General features: G+C 37.4%; 1 protein-coding gene across 6 annotated transcripts; it reads left to right on the top strand.

The window, feature by feature from the left end:
* Positions 1-2,755: 2,755 nt before the first annotated feature.
* LOC128700469 (zinc finger protein 271) lies at positions 2,756-16,808 on the top strand. 6 transcript variants are annotated; one of them, XM_070098983.1, is made up of 4 exons: positions 2,756-2,954; positions 6,629-6,843; positions 11,115-12,223; positions 12,500-16,808. In XM_070098983.1, exon 4 carries the CDS (start codon positions 13,054-13,056, stop codon positions 16,258-16,260), a length of 3,207 nt encoding a protein of 1,068 aa, XP_069955084.1. In that variant the 5' UTR covers positions 2,756-2,954; positions 6,629-6,843; positions 11,115-12,223; positions 12,500-13,053; the 3' UTR covers positions 16,261-16,808. The 6 variants fall into 6 exon arrangements, with proteins under 6 accessions (XP_069955084.1, XP_069955086.1, XP_069955083.1 ...); XM_070098985.1 differs by having other exon boundaries at positions 11,115-11,175; XM_070098982.1 differs by having other exon boundaries at positions 11,115-16,808.
* Positions 16,809-16,948: the final 140 nt, after the last annotated feature.

Raw genomic sequence — 16,948 nt, forward strand, 5'->3', positions numbered from 1 at the left:
AGATGCAGAATTGAGAGAAGCTGCACTAAAGTTGCAACAACACCTTTCAGCAGATGTTCAGGACACATTTGTTGAAGAAATAGTTCATTTTTCTGGGTATATGAATCAGATTAAAACTCCACCTGAAAAATGTGCGTCCTCAGCTGCTTTGAAACATTTAAGAAATGCAGGTATCTCAGAAACCTTCCCTAATGTTGACATAGTGTATCGCCTTTACCTAACACTTCCAGCTACTAACTGTGAAGAGAACGTTCATTTTCTGTTTTGAAAAGAGTGAAAAACCAGCTCCGTTCAACAATGAGCCAAGACAAATTGTGAAACCTAGCCTTGTTGACCATTGAGTCTGATCTAACAAGAAATATTGATTTTCAGAATATAATTGATGATTTTGCCAATATGAAATCCAGAAAAAAGTTTATTTAAGAAGTGCCTGTGAATATAAACAATTCTTTACTTTCTTGAGTTTATATGATTTGATAGTCTTATGCATGATGCAATGATAACAATAATGGTCAGTGATTTATAAAGGGAATAATAGTGCTGTAGTGGTTATGCTGAATATAATAGGTACATGATGTCACTACTTTAATAGCCTAATCTAGCAATACTATGCTGTCTTGAGTTTATTCTCTTTAAAATGCATGATTTAACAAGATAGTTATAATGGCCGTTGGTAAATGGTTTTGGTTGTCTTGATGTACTTTCCCTATTAAATTTAATCTAAATAGCCAGAATGTATTTAATTAGACCTTAAACAGGCTCACACCGACCCCCCCCCCCACCCCCACCCCCAAGCTGGAAGGGGTCGCTTCGCTTACCCGTAACTCCCCTCAGGGAAGGTTCCTTGAAGTTGGTGAGGGGCTCTTGATTTAGGGAATTGGATCAGTGCTCCAGTTCCCCGAATTAAGCCTGAATGCCTTCCACATCCCCCCCCCCAGGCGCTGTATAATCCTCCGGGTTTAGCGCTTCCCCTTTGATTATAATAATAATAATTACCCGTAACTCAAAGGGGCCCCGCCAATCTGAATAGTCTAGGGCCCGGAGACTTCTTAATCCGGCCCTGATTGTAATAATTATAATCCACTACACATTAAGTAAATTTGTAAATTTAATATCCACCTCCTGTCATTTCACATATAATTATTAAGTAATTACTAATTAATGACTTCACTAATTACCTCCGGTTCAAGAAAGACCAACAGGCAAATTAAATGTGGAAAATTGCATTTAACTGAATGTATCATTATGTACATAACAGTAAATGAACACAGATAATTATTATTTATCAGTTAGACAAGTAGGAATTTGGGACACCTAGGTCGAAAAAAATGTCCCCCTTCGATACCTACCACTGTCATATCCACAAGTTGCTCTGGACCTATTAATTATAAATGATTTGTATCACCAGGAAGGTTGGTAAATATATAAATTTGTGGACTGTATATTATAAATAATAAATGATTATAGATACACATATATACACATTTACACAACAGAAGGAGAATATATCTTAATCATAACACTGACCAATTTGACTGGAGATTAATGTGTCATACTCAGAAAACCTCACTGTCTGTCTATGAAAATAACACTGGCCAGGTTACTACTTAAGACTTATCTGAGGTTCCTGGAGCTGTCTTGTCTAGTCGCCTGATATCTCAAGTTATGCAGGAATGCATATCCAACAATTTCGTCTCCTATTTGAGAGGTGTCAGCCCAATTTTAACCTCTAGAGCACGAAAAATTCTTCCCATTACACCAACCTTTCTAATCCAAATTCAAACAAAATGGCGACTGACCCCCCCCCAGCCGCAGGTTTCCCGTTTTCGATGCCATACTTCTTTTAAAAATACAATATAGGGCATCTATTTACCTATAAATTACCGTATTTCCGGAAAATATATACAGTATTTTCCACAGTAGGAGTAGTAGTAGTAGTAATAATAGTAGTAGTAGCAGTAGTAATGGTGGTAGTAGTAATAATAATAGCAGTAGTAGCAGTAGTAATGGTAGTAGCAGTAGTAATGGTAGTAGTAGTAGTAGTAATAATAGTAGTAGTAGCAGTAGTAATGGTGGTAGTAGTAATAGTAATAGTAGTAGTAGCAGTAGTAATGGTAGTAGTAGTAGTAATGGTAGTAGTAGTAGTAGTAATAATAGTAGTAGTAGCAGTAGTAATGGTGGTAGTAGTAATAATAATAGTAGTAGTAGCAGTAGTAATGGCAGTAGCAGTAGTAATGGTAGTAGTAGTAGAAGTAGTAATAATAGTAGTAGTAGTAGCAGTAGTAATGGTGGTAGTAGTAGTAGTAGTAATAATAATAGTAGTAGTAGCAGTAGTAATGGTGGTAGTAGTAGTAGTAGTAGTAGTAGTAGTAGTAGTAGTAGTAGCAGTAGTAATGGTAGTAGCAGTAGTAGTAGTAGCAGTAGTAATGGTAGTAGTAATAGTAGTAGTAGCAGTAGTAATGGTAGTAGTAGTAGTAGTAGTATCAGTAGTAATGGTAGTAGTAGTAATTGTAGTAGTAGTAATAGTGAACAATTTAACAGAAAATATTCCTGACGTTTCTGGCAAGAACCAAAATATTTGCGAAATATTTTACTAATGACTCGGTTTATTCCTGTAAATATATTCTGAAATATTCAATGTAGCATATTATAATATTTTATACAACCAATATAACAATATAAGCTGTGCAACAAGGCTAAATAAAAGTAATTATAGAGATTTATTTTAAGCCATTGTTGTTGTAGTGTTGTTGTTGTTGTTGTTATCAGGTGTAGTGACAACACTGATGAAGGTTTTATCTGCTGCTGCTGCTGCTGGTGGTGCTGCTGGTGGTGGTGCACAATATTACTGACATATTACCTGCACTCTGCTACACTGACTCAACCTATACCACCCCCTCCATATTTGACATTTTGACTGAGTTACCAGCAAGGAAGGAAAGAGAGAAGAGCAGGTCAGTCGCAGCCATTATTATCCTGCACAACAAACACTCTTGTTGTCACCACCATTATTGTTCTTTATTACTACCACCATCACTACTACTACCATTATTATCCTGCACAACAAACACTCTTGTTGACACCACCATTATTGTTCTTTATTACTACCACCATCACTACTACTACCATTATTATCCTGCACAACAAACACTCTTGTTGACACCACCATTATTGTTCTTTATTACTACCACCATCACTACTACTACCATTATTATCCTGCACAACAAACACTCTTGTTGACACCACCATTATTGTTCTTTATTACTACCACCATCACTACTACTACCATTATTATCCTGCACAACAAACACTCTTGTTGACACCACCATTATTGTTCTTTATTACTACCACCATCACTACTACTACCATTATTATCCTGCACAACAAACACCCTTGTTGACACGACCATTATTGTTCTTTATTACTACCACCATCACTACTACTACCATTATTATCCTGCACAACAAACACTCTTGTTAACACCACCATTATTGTTCTTTATTACTACCACCATCACTACTACTACCATTATTATCCTGCACAACAAACACTTGTTGACACCACCATTATTGTTCTTTATTACTACCACCATCACTACTACTACCATTATTATCCTGCACAACAAACACTCTTGTTGACACCACCATTATTGTTCTTTATTACTACCACCATCACTACTACTACCATTATTATCCTGCACAACAAACACCCTTGTTGACACCACCATTATTGTTCTTTATTACTACCACCATCACTACTACTACCATTATTATCCTGCACAACAAACACTCTTGTTGACACCACCATTATTGTTCTTTATTACTACCACCATCACTACTACTACAATTATTATCCTGCACAACAAACACTCTTGTTGACACGACCATTATTGTTCTTTATTACTACCACCATCACTACTACTACCATTATTATCCTGCACAACAAACACTCTTGTTGACACCACCATTATTGTTCTTTATTACTACCACCATCACTACTACTACCATTATTATCCTGCACAACAAACACTCTTGTTGACACCACCATTATTGTTCTTTATTACTACCACCATCACTACTACTACCATTATTATCCTGCACAACAAACACTCTTGTTGACACCACCATTATTGTTCTTTATTACTACCACCATCACTACTACCATTATTATCCTGCACAACAAACACTTGTTGACACCACCATTATTGTTCTTTATTACTACCACCATCACTACCACAATCACTTCCACCATCACTTCAACACTACTAGTAACTACCACCATCACTGCACCACTACTAGTAACTACCACAATCACTTCAATACTACTAGTATAAGGTAACTACCATCATCACTACAACACTACTAGTATAAGGTAACTACCACCATCACTACAACACTACTAGTATAAGGTAACTACCACCATTACTACGACGCTATTTGTATAAGGCAACTACCACCATCACTACATTACTAGTATAAGGTAACTACCATCATCACTGTTAGTGTAAGGTAACTACTATCATCACTACGACAAGGTCCTAAATGCACTAGAAGACAAAAAGAATGCAGATGTAATATATACAGACTTTGCAAAAGCCTTCGACAAGTGTGACCATGGCGTAATAGTGCACAAAATGCGTGCTAAAGGAATAACAGGAAAAGTCGGTCGATGGATCTATAATTTCCTCACTAACAGAACACAGAGAGTAGTCGTCAACAGAGTAAAGTCCGAGGCAGCTACGGTGAAAAGCTCTGTTCCACAAGGCACAGTACTCGCTCCCATCTTGTTCCTCATCCTTATATCCGACATAGACAAGGATGTCAGCCACAGCACCGTGTCTTCCTTTGCAGATGACATCCGAATCTGCATGACAGTGTCTTCCATTGCAGACACTGCAAAGCTCCAGGCAGACATCAACCAAATCTTTCAGTGGGCTGCAGAAAACAATATGAAGTTCAACGATGAGAAATTTCAATTACTCAGATATGGTAAACATGAGGAAATTAAATCTTCATCAGAGTACAAAACAAATTCTGGCCACAAAATAGAGCGAAACACCAACGTCAAAGACCTGGGAGTGATCATGTCGGAGGATCTCACCTTCAAGGACCATAACATTGTATCAATCGCATCTGCTAGAAAAATGACAGGATGGATAATGAGAACCTTCAAAACTAGGGAGGCCAAGCCCATGATGACACTCTTCAGGTCACTTGTTCTATCTAGGCTGGAATATTGCTGCACACTAACAGCACCTTTCAAGGCAGGTGAAATTGCCGACCTAGAAAATGTACAGAGAACTTTCACGGCGCGCATAACGGAGATAAAACACCTCAATTATTGGGAGCGCTTGAGGTTCCTAAACCTGTATTCCCAGGAACGCAGGAGGGAGAGATACATGATTATATACACCTGGAAAATCCTAGAGGGACTAGTACCGAACTTGCACACGAAAATCACTCACTACGAAAGCAAAAGACTTGGCAGACGATGCACCATCCCCCCAATGAAAAGCAGGGGTGTCACTAGCACGTTAAGAGACTATACAATAAGTGTCAGGGGCCCGAGACTGTTCAACTGCCTCCCAGCACACATAAGGGGGATTACCAACAGACCCCTGGCAGTCTTCAAGCTGGCACTGGACAAGCACCTAAAGTCAGTTCCGGATCAGCCGGGCTGTGGCTCGTACGTTGGTTTGCGTGCAGCCAGCAGCAACAGCCTGGTTGATCAGGCTCTGATCCACCAGGAGGCCTGGTCTCAGACCGGGCCCCGGGGGCGTTGACCCCCGGAACTCTCTCCAGGTAAACTCCAGGTAAACTGTTAGTGTAAGGTAACTACTATCATCACTGCAACACTACTAGTATGAGGTAACTACCACAATCACTATAACACTACTAGTATAAGGTAACTACTATCATCACTGCAACACTACTAGTATAAGGTAACTACCACAATTACTATAACACTACTAGTATAAGGTAACTACTATCATCACTGCAACACTACTAGTATAAGGTAACTACCACAATCACTATAACACTACTAGTATAAGGTAACTACTATCATCACTGCAACACTACTAGTATAAGGTAACTACCACAATCACTATAACACTACTAGTATAAGGTAACTACTATCATCACTGCAACACTACTAGTATAAGGTAACTACCACAATTACTATAACACTACTAGTATAAGGTAACTACTATCATCACTGCAACACTACTAGTATAAGGTAACAACACCAACCATCACTACAACACTACTAATATTTATTGATAAAATAATCTAATAAGGTCAGGAACTATTCAGTTGCTGACTCTCCCAGGGTCCTGGCTGACACCTTTTATTAATGGATAACTTAATGCACTCGTTTCTGTTCTTAGTGACACTCAAGGTTATAGCTTGGAATAAAATCTTATTTTGGGCACTGTATCGTTTACTAATACTGTACAGTGAGGCTCAGTTAGGCCTGAAGTTTGATGGCCCCCCAACCTCCACTAACAGCAGCAATAATAATAATTATCTTTATTTATATAAGTGCAACTTATACAGGCCTAGCTGACATCAAAAAGCCCCATGATATGCTGAGCATTTCAGGTAAATTTGGTTAATTTTGTTCCCAGGATACGACGAACACCAGTTGACTAAGACCCAGGTACCTGTTTATTGCTACATGAACATGGTCAGCAGGTGTCGTAGGGGAACATCGTAATGTTTTCACCCATACCGGGAATCAAACCACAGACCTCAGTGTATGAGATGAGTGTTACCAACCCAGATAAAGGACACCGGGCCGCGGGGGCGTTGACCCCCGGAACTCTCTCCAGGTAAACTCCAGGTAAACAGCATGATATAATGTTTGTACAGAGGTCATTGACATTTAAGTCTGCATGCAGAAATCCCCTTAATATGCAGAGCATTTTGGGTAAACTTAAGCCTATCTTAAGACTAATTAGGCAATAACCAATTGATTGCTTATATGTATACAGTGGACCCCCGCATAACGATGGCATCACATAGCGATTAATCCGCATACCGCTTACTTTAATCGCAAAAATTTTGCCGCGCATACCGATTAAAAACCCGCTCACCGATTTTCGTCCGAGACGCGTCCAATGTGCGCCCTCAGCCAGCCTCACATGTGCCGCCCGTGCCATTGTTTACCAGCCAGCCTCCTCGGTAACATCCAAGCATACACTCGGAATATTTCGTATTATTACAGTGTTTTCGGTGCTGTTTCTGGAAAATAAGTGACCATGGGCCCCAAGAAAGCTTCTAGTGCCAACCGTACACCAATAAGGGTGAGAATTCCCATTGAAATGAAGAAAGAGATCATTGATAAGTATGAAAGTGGAGTGCGTATCGCCGACCTAGTCAAGTTGTACAAGAAACCCCAATCAACCATCGCTACTATTGTGGGCACCAGAAAGACAATCAAGGAAGCTGTTCTTGCCAAAGGTTTAACTGTGTTTTCGAAACAAAGATCGCAAGTGATGGAAGATGTTGAGAGACTCTTATTGGTGTGGATAAATGAAAAACAGCTAGCAGGAGATAGCGTCTCTCAAGCGATCATATGTGAAAAGGCTAGGAAGTTGCATGAGGATTTAATTAAAAAAATGCCTGCAACTAGTGATGATGTGAGTGAATTTAAGGCCAGCAAAGGTTGGTTTGAGAGATTTAAGAAGCGTAGTGGCATCCATAGTGTGATAAGGCATGGTGAGGCTGCCAGTTCGGACCACAAAGCGGCTGAAAAATATGTGCAGGAATTCAAGGAGTACATAGACAGTGAAGGACTGAAACCTGAACAAGTGTTTAATTGTGATGAAACAGGCCTGTTCTGGAAGAAAATGCCAAGCAGGACCTACATTACTCAGGAGGAAAAGGCACTCCCAGGACATAAGCCTATGAAAGACAGGCTTACTCTTCTCATGTGTGCCAATGCTACTGGTGATTGCAAAGTGAAGCCTTTATTAGTGTATCACTCTGAAACTCCCAGAGCGTTCAGGCAAAAGAATGTCCTCAAGGATAATTTGTGTGTGCTGTGGAGGGCAAACAGTAAGGCATGGGTCACTAGGGACTTTTTCTATAACTGGTTACACCATGCATTTGCCCCCAATGTGAAAGATTACCTAACTGAAAAGAAATTAGAACTTAAGTGCCTCCTGGTGTTAGACAATGCCCCTGGTCATCCTACAGACGTGGCAGAGCGACTTTATGGGGACATGAGCTTCATTAAGGTGAAGTTTTTGCCTCCTAATACCACTCCTCTCCTGCAGCCCATGGACCAGCAGGTTATTGCAAACTTCAAAAAACTGTACACAAAAGCTCTGTTTGAAAGGTGCTTTGTAGTGACCTCAGAAACTCAACTGACTCTAAGAGAGTTTTGGAGAGATCACTTTAATATCCTCAATTGTGTAAACCTTATAGGTAAGGCTTGGGAGGGAGTGACTAAGAAGACCTTGAACTCTGCTTGGAAGAAACTGTGGCCAGAATGTGTAGACAAAAGGGATTTTGAAGGGTTTGAGGCTAATCCTGAGATGATTATGCCACTTGAGGAATCCATTGTGGCATTGGGAAAGTCCTTGGGGTTGGAGGTTAGTGGGGAGGATGTGGAAGAGTTGGTGGAGGAGGACAATGAAGAACTAACCACTGATGAGCTGATAGATCAACTTCAAGAGCAAGAGGCCAGACCTGGGGAAACTGGTTCAGAGGAGGGGAGAGAGAAATTGAAGAAGTTGCCTACTACAAAGATTAAGGAAATCTGTGCAAAGTGGCTTGAAGTGCAAACCTTCATGGATGAAAATCACCCTCACACAGCTATTGCAAGCCGTGCTGGTGATTATTACACTGACAATGTTGTGAAACACTTTAGGCAAGTCATAAAGGAACGAGAGGTACAGGCCACTATGGACAGATATCTTGTGCGAAAGAAGTCCAGTGACTCTGAAGCTGGCCCTAGTGGCATTAAAAGAAGAAGGGAAGTAACCCCAGAAAAGGACTTGCTACCTCAAGTCCTAATGGAAGGGGATTCCCCTTCTAAACACTAACACTCTCTCTCCCCTCCTCCCATCCCATCAATCATCACCAGATCTTCAATAAAACTAAGTGTCATGTAAGTGTGCATGCCTTTTTCAGTTTGTGTGTATTAAAATTAACATTTCATGTGGTAAAAAAAATTTTTTTTCATACTTTTGGGTGTCTTGCACGGATTAATTTTATTTCCATTATTTCTTATGGGGAAAATTCATTCACATAACGATTATTTCGCATAACAATTACCCCTCTTGCACGGATTAAAATCGTTATCCGGGGGTCCACTGTATACGGTCTAGCGGTAGTTGTAACAATAAATTTAAGAATTACAAGGAACACAAGAGAATAGCGTATTAATATACATGCTATAACATTTATTGAGTTTAATTGTTTTAAAGATTACAGTTTGGATTGTAATTATAGGTAATGAGGATTCTAGCATATTAACATATTTAATATATTTAATAATTGTGAGGATTGCAGATAATTAGAATTTAAGAATATATTGTTTTCCATATACTTGTGACAATGAGAATATGAATAGTACATATATAGTTTTATCAAATTTAGAAGTTGGGCTATATTAATTCAAAATTCAATCACTAGCGCACTCGGCTCACACACTAAGGTCCAGAGTTCAAATTTCCTCCAGTACGGCTGGAAAACATTAGGGACATCTTTCCAGAAGACACCTGCTGTCCCTGTTCACCCATCAGTTTAAAATGGGGTACCTGGGTGTTAGTCGACTGGTGTGGGTTGCATCCTGGGACAAAACTGACTTAACTTCCCTGAAATGCTCAGCATAACAAGTGGCTTTCTATATAGTAGTATGTCACTGATGTCAGCTAGGCCTGTATACCTTGTATATGCACTTGTAGTAAATAAAGATATTATTATTATTATAATTATTATTATTATTATTATTATTAATATTATTATTATTATAATTATTATTATTATTATTATTATTATTATTATTATTATAATTATTATAATTATTATTATTATTATTATTATTATTATTATTCTTCTTTCAACGTACCAGCCGTATCCCACTGAGGTGGGGTGGCCCAAAAGAAAAAACTGAAGTTTCTCCTTTTAAATTTAGTAATATATACAGGAGAAGGGGTTACTAGCCCCTTGCTCCCATTATTATTATTATTATTATTATTAAAGAAAGCCACTACCATGCCTAGGCATTTTGGGCAGACTAATCCTAATTCTTGCTGACTACTCTATATTGACATAGGTTATGGAGTGCTACATTCTAATATTTATTATTTCACAATATTACAAAAGTTAGGTAATCAAAAATTTTATGATTAATAAGGTCCAGTACTCTTCCTCAGGAATAATGGTCAAAAATTAAATATTTCCCCTAATTTGATGGCTATTTACTGTCATCATTTTCATTTCAATTGATAGACAGTTTCTTATTAATCACTCATTACCAAGAAATGACCACTGAAACCATAAAAAAGCCCCTTGAAAATGTCTCATAATTGTAATTTTAAGCCAAACCCGGAGTCAGATGTTTACTGTTCCCGTCATGCACTGCATAAAGTATATTTTTTTATACTGTGCATGACCATCACACAAACACATTCTCTCATACCTAGGCCAAAATTTACAGCACATTTGAGGGCATTATGATTGAGATGAAGATCAGTGTAAGTGACACTGGCCTCACTGATGCAGATGTGCCTAGTAGACAGTGAAAGGATTAAGAAGTGCTAGTGTGGTGAATAAGTGAAGCAAACTAGCACTTCGTAAGCCTGTATATTATTTACAGTTCCATGGGTAAATATTATCTGGTCTTGGAGGCTGGAAATCAATAAAACCAGACAAGAGGTTGGACAGCAAGGATGGATAATCCCCAAAACAGGTCATAAGTCAGGTTCAATAATTACTTTTCTTTAAAACATTATATGACTGTGAGAAACTCTGATTAGAAAATGTATGTGCCATGTATGTATTGAAGAAACCGACCAGGTCATCCTGCAGCAGTTTTAAATTAGCCGAGATGTTTTATTAGAGAATGTCAAACTTTGTTAATTATTTTTTATCTTTCTGCAGGTTGTCCTTTCACCAGAAGAATCACCTCAGCAGTGCCAAGACCCGGTGCTATAAAGCTCATGTATATAACAGAATTCCTGCAGAAAAAGTGTCAGCAGCTAGTGTTATAAAACTTGTCAGTGTGTCAATACACAGTATCTTAAAGGTCACCTCAGCTCCCTGGTACTACATATATACTCAGCATCCTGGCTCAGTCATGCAGACTTGCGATCTTGGCTGCTAAATGCACATACTCTGCATCCTGTGAATGTAACTCCACTAATGGAAATATTGTGCAACATGTTACATATTACTGTAACATTGTATTCATATGAAATGCAGTGCATGCATTATTTACATCTAGTGCACTAAAGTTCATATTACTTAATAAAGAAGTTAATATTTTAAATTGAAATGTAATTTTCTAATACTTGACTTAAAATGCATTGTGTGTGTACTCCAAATGTTTAATATTTACCATTGATTATTTCTGGATAATTAATTGTGTTTTCAACAATGTGTATAGATTTTCTGCCTGAACATATTACATACTCTGCTTCATATTATTTCCACACAATCAGGTACTAGCATTCATATAAAAAATTAGTTTTGTCATATATTCTGTGAATAATATGACTTTTTATCCATCACTATCCATCACCTCAATTACTGGGAGCGCTTAAAGTTCCTGAACTTGTATTCCCTGGAATGCAGGCGGGAGAGATACATGATTATATACACCTGGAAAATCCTAGAGGGACTAGTACCGAACTTGCACACGAAAATCACTCACAACGAAAGCAAAAGACTTGGCAGACGATGCACCATCCCCCCAATGAAAAGCAGGGGTGTCACTAGCACGTTAAGAGACCATACAATAAGTGTCAGGGGCCCGAGACTGTTCAACTGCCTCCCAGCACACATAAGGGGGATTACCAACAGACCCCTGGCAGTCTTCAAGCTGGCACTGGACAAGCACCTAAAGTCTGTACCTGACCAGCCGGGCTGTGGCTCGTACGTTGGATTGCGTGCAACCAGCAGTAACAGCCTGGTTGACCAGGCTCTGATCCACCAGGAGGCCTGGTCACAGACCAGGCCACGGGGGCATTGACCCCCAGAACTCTCTCCAGGTAAACTCCAGTGAGGGTAAACACTCATGTGTTCCATGTTGTATACTGTCATTCATAGTAAAAATGTCAACACTTTTTTTTTTGGTGACAAACTAATTAGTATAATTATCTTCATTGATTTGTGAAGAGGAACGATGAATATAACAAAGGCAAGCATGTAATTGCCTTAGAAAATAATTTACAGACATCAGTCCGGAACCCACTGTCAAATAAGATTCAAAATCTCATGGCTTTATGTATGTGTATCCATGCTTAATGACCTTCCCCTCTTTCCAGATTTTACTGTATCTACATGGTAAGATCAACTCAAAAGGAAACACATTCACCGTCACTCAATATTACTCTTGCCAGAAGTGCGTGTAGATCACATTTCAAATAACCCTCTGAAACGAAACATAACTGCAAGTTTTTATACTTTTGATCTAATGATACTAAAAATTAAAGTGTAAAGGGTGTAACTGTTTACTTATATTTAGTTTTTTAGTTTTTTATTTGGACATGATACATAGTTGTTCAAGGAAATATAGTGGTTGAGTGTACATGCCAAAACCCCTTGTATGCAGAACATTATGGGCAGGCTTAAAATTAACTTAAGATTAACTAAGCAATGATATATTCAGTATATATTGCTATGCTAAACTTCCATAAATATTCCACACAAAAAGGATTTTGCTTCATTCAGAAATTCATTAGTAATAACTTTCTTACTACAGTTCAATATATCTTAGAAAATTTGAATTTAAACACAAAAAGTCAGACCACATTTGTGTCTTGATTCTGTTTTCTTTACAATTACATCTCCTTGCATAAGAGATCTTACATGAGAACATATGTTTCACTGCTCAAAAATTGCACCACAAAAATCATCTACAATGGATTGTCTGAACGATAAATCAAGCAAAAGCCTCCTTAAGGCTCAAGAATGTAGAATAGTCTTTAAGACAAAATCATCTCAAGTAAAACGGATAAGAGTTCATACAGAAGTGAAACCACATCGGTGTTCAATGTGTCTAAATGACTGTACAGAAAAATCACATCAACCGGAACCCCCAGGAGTTCATGTAGAAAAAAACTTGTTGAAATCACACCAGTGTTTATTGTGCTCAGAGAAATTTACAAAAAAGACTGATTTGCAAAAGCACTGGAAAATTCATACGGGAGAGAAACCATATACTTGTTCAAAATGTCAAAAAGTGTTTTATAACCAGGGTAGTCTAATACGACATCTAAGGAATCATCGTGAAGAAAATCCCTTTCAGTGTATAGTGTGCTTAAAAGACTTTTCAAGTAAACAAGTTCTACAACAACACATGGGAATTCATACAGGAGATAAGCCATACAGGTGTTTATTGTGCAACACTAAATTCATTAAAAAGTCACGTTTTAAACAGCACCTAAGAGCCCATGCAGAAGGGAAGTTTTATCAGTGTTCTATTTGTTCAAAATCGTTTTCAGAAAAATCACATTTAGATCGACACTTAGTGGTTCATAATGGAGGAAAACCATATAACTGTGCAGTGTGTTCTAAAGGTTTTTTAAGTAAAACAAAGCTAACAAGACACACAAGAACTCATACAGGAGAAAAACCTTTTCAGTGCTCAGTGTGTCAGAGAAGTTTTTCAGATAAAGCAGTTCTTGGACGACACATGGTAATTCATTCTGATGAGAAATATCAGTGTTCGGTGTGTTCAAAAGATTTCTCACAAAAGTCACTTCTTGATCAGCACCTGCGAATCCACACAGGAGAGAGACCATTTCATTGTTCTTTCTGTCCAGAACGTTTTATAAATAAAGCAAGGCTATTAAGACATGTGAGACACCATACAGGAGAAAAACCGTTTCAGTGTTCATTATGTCAAAAAGACTTTGCAGAAAAATCAAGTCAAATACGACACATGAGGGTTCATACAGGAGAAAAACCATACGAGTGTTCAGTGTGTTTTAAAAAATGTTCTCAGAAAATACATCTAGACCAGCATTTAAAAGTTCATAGAAAAAAAACATACAACTGTTCAATGTGTGTAAAAGGCTTCTTACGTTTAGAAAATCTTAAACAACATATTAAATGCCATACAGGAGAAAAGTCATACCAGTGTTCAGTTTGTCTAAAGGACCTGTCGGATAGTACACATCTAATACAACACATGAAAATTCACGAAAGAAAGAAATATCAGTTTTCATCGCATTCAAAAAGAATTTCTCGGTTAGCTGATGCAAAACAGCACCTAAAAGTTCATTCACAAAGAAAAAGATATAAATGTTCGGTGTGTGTTAAAGGCTTCTTCAGTAACGCAAGTCTAATACGTCATAAGAAAAGTCATTTAGGAGAAAATGCACATCAGTGTTCAGTTTGTTTAAAAGACTTTTCAGATAAATCTAATCTAAAAGACCACATGAAAGTTCATGAAGAAGACAAATTATACAAATGTTCAGTGTGTCTGGAAGACTTTAAAGATAATTTGACTCTTGAACAACACACTACAGTGCATAGAGAAGAGAAACTTGAGGAGAGTTCAGCACAGGAAGGAAATTTTCGAGTTCAAGAGGAAGATGGTACAGTTTACACAGAAGATACAATATATCAGTGTACAGCATGTCAGAATGAATTTAGAGATAAAAAAGATGTCATACAACACATGAAAGTTCATAGAGCAGAAAAACTTGAGGAGAATTCTGTGGGTGTAGGAGATGTAAATGGTAAAAAAGATGAAGTTACAGCTCCTGCAGAAGAGAGATCATGCCAGTTTTCAGTGTCAATGCAAAACTTATCAGATGAAAAAATTCTTTTAAAACACTCAAAAGATGATGGAGAAGAGAAACACGATATTACCATTGTAGATGAACACAAGCCTGTTCACGTGGAAAATTTGTTACATCAGTCTTCAGTGTGTCAGAAAAAGTTTTCTGATAAAGAAATCAAGCAACAATTGAAATTTCATGAAGAAAAAAGTCTTGAAGAAAGTTCAGTGTGTGTTGATTCTAATGGCATAGAGAAACTTGAAGTTCATACAGAAGATTTAATTTATCAGTGTTCAGTATGTTTCACAGAGTTCACAGATGAAAAAATGATCATGGAACACATGAAAGTTCATGGAGAAGTAAATTGTGAGGAGAGTTCAGCATGTGTAGGAGAATCTGAAGATAAAAAGGAATATTCTAGACCTCAAACACATGTATTATATCAGTGTTCAATTTGTCAGGAAGAATTTACAGATCAGAAAATTGTCTTACAACATATGTTAGTTCATACACCAGAGAAACCTTTTAAGTGTTCAGTGTGCCTTGAACAGTTTACAGACAAAGACATTTTTGAACAACACTTGAAAGGTCATATAGGAGAAAAACCAAATAATTGTTCATTGTGTGCAAAAGATTTTTTAACTAAAGGATACGTAAAACGGCACATGAGAGTTCACACAGGAGAAAAGCCATATCAGTGTGCAGTGTGTCTAAAACACTTTACAGACAAAGCAGTTGTAATACGACACATGAGAATTCATACAGGAGAAAAACCATATCAGTGTTCAGTGTGTCTGAAAGGTTTTACACAAAATTCACATCTAAAATACCACATGAAAAGTCATCCAGGAGAAAAGGTAGAGAAAACACACAGATGTTTAGTGTGTCACAAAAGAATTAATCTAGAAAATTTAGAACAGCACTTAACAGTTCATATAGGAGATAAACTGTATAACTGTCCACTTTGTCAAAAAGGCTTTGCAAGTAATGCCAGTCTTATTAGACATAGAAAAGTTCACACAGGAGAGAAATCACATCAGTGTTCAGTGTGTTTTAAATCTTTTTCAAGAAACTCACATCTTCAACAACATTACAAAATTCATACTGGAGAGAAACCATATGAGTGTTCAGAATGTTCAAGAAGATTTATACGAAAAGTACAGCTTGAACAACACTTGAGAGTTCACACAGGAGAGAAGCCATATAACTGTTCAGAATGTTTAAGAAACTTTAGATCAAATGTTAGTCTTAAAAAACACATGAAAACTCATCAGAGAGAGGAATCATATTTGTGTTAAGTGTGTTCACAAAGTTTTTTTTACAACTCTCAGGTCTAGAGTATTATAATCATAACTAAACACTAAACCCATATAGGTCATACAGCACTGGTATCAGGTCTAGAGTAAACTTAAGCATTCTTAAAATAGATGAACCTTACACCTGTTCAGTGTCCGAGGTTTTTCAGTATTGACACATGAGAATGAATGCTTGTAAGAAAAAAAACATAATTGTGTTCAGTAAGGCAACCAGTGCTAAATACCCAATAATATTCAAATCTCTTCAGATTTGTTATTAAAATTCTAGGTCAAGAATTATGGCCTAGGTCATTTTGAGGTCATAGAAAAGGAACATTTCATTGAAAGATAATACCTTTGATAATGATTATCATGTATGTGCTTGAAATCGGCAGAGTTTCCAGTGATACGTTTTATTTCTTTTGGTTAAAATTTGAGCATTTAACCTCGATTTATTCTAGAGGTCACTCCATGACCTCCAGAGTATGTGACACAGAATTGTTTAAAAAGACTTTTGTGTTTGCTACAAAAAACAATAAAAAAATTGTTTAGGCATGTTTTTATTATAGCAAGATCCCAAATTAATCTCATAAACTCTTAGTACGGTACAAGATTTCTAGGAAATAATATGTATATTATACCTGAGATGGCAAGACTTAGTATAGCATTACCTACAAATATTATGTTATGC

Source organism: Cherax quadricarinatus, chromosome 65 (genome assembly GCF_038502225.1).
Source record: "Cherax quadricarinatus isolate ZL_2023a chromosome 65, ASM3850222v1, whole genome shotgun sequence".
Classification (NCBI taxonomy): domain Eukaryota; kingdom Metazoa; phylum Arthropoda; class Malacostraca; order Decapoda; family Parastacidae; genus Cherax; species Cherax quadricarinatus.

Excerpts from the sequence above, each read along its gene's own strand:
- LOC128700469 (XM_070098982.1), top strand. The coding sequence starts at position 13,054 with ATGTTTCACTGCTCAAAAATTGCACCACAAAAATCATCTACAATGGAT.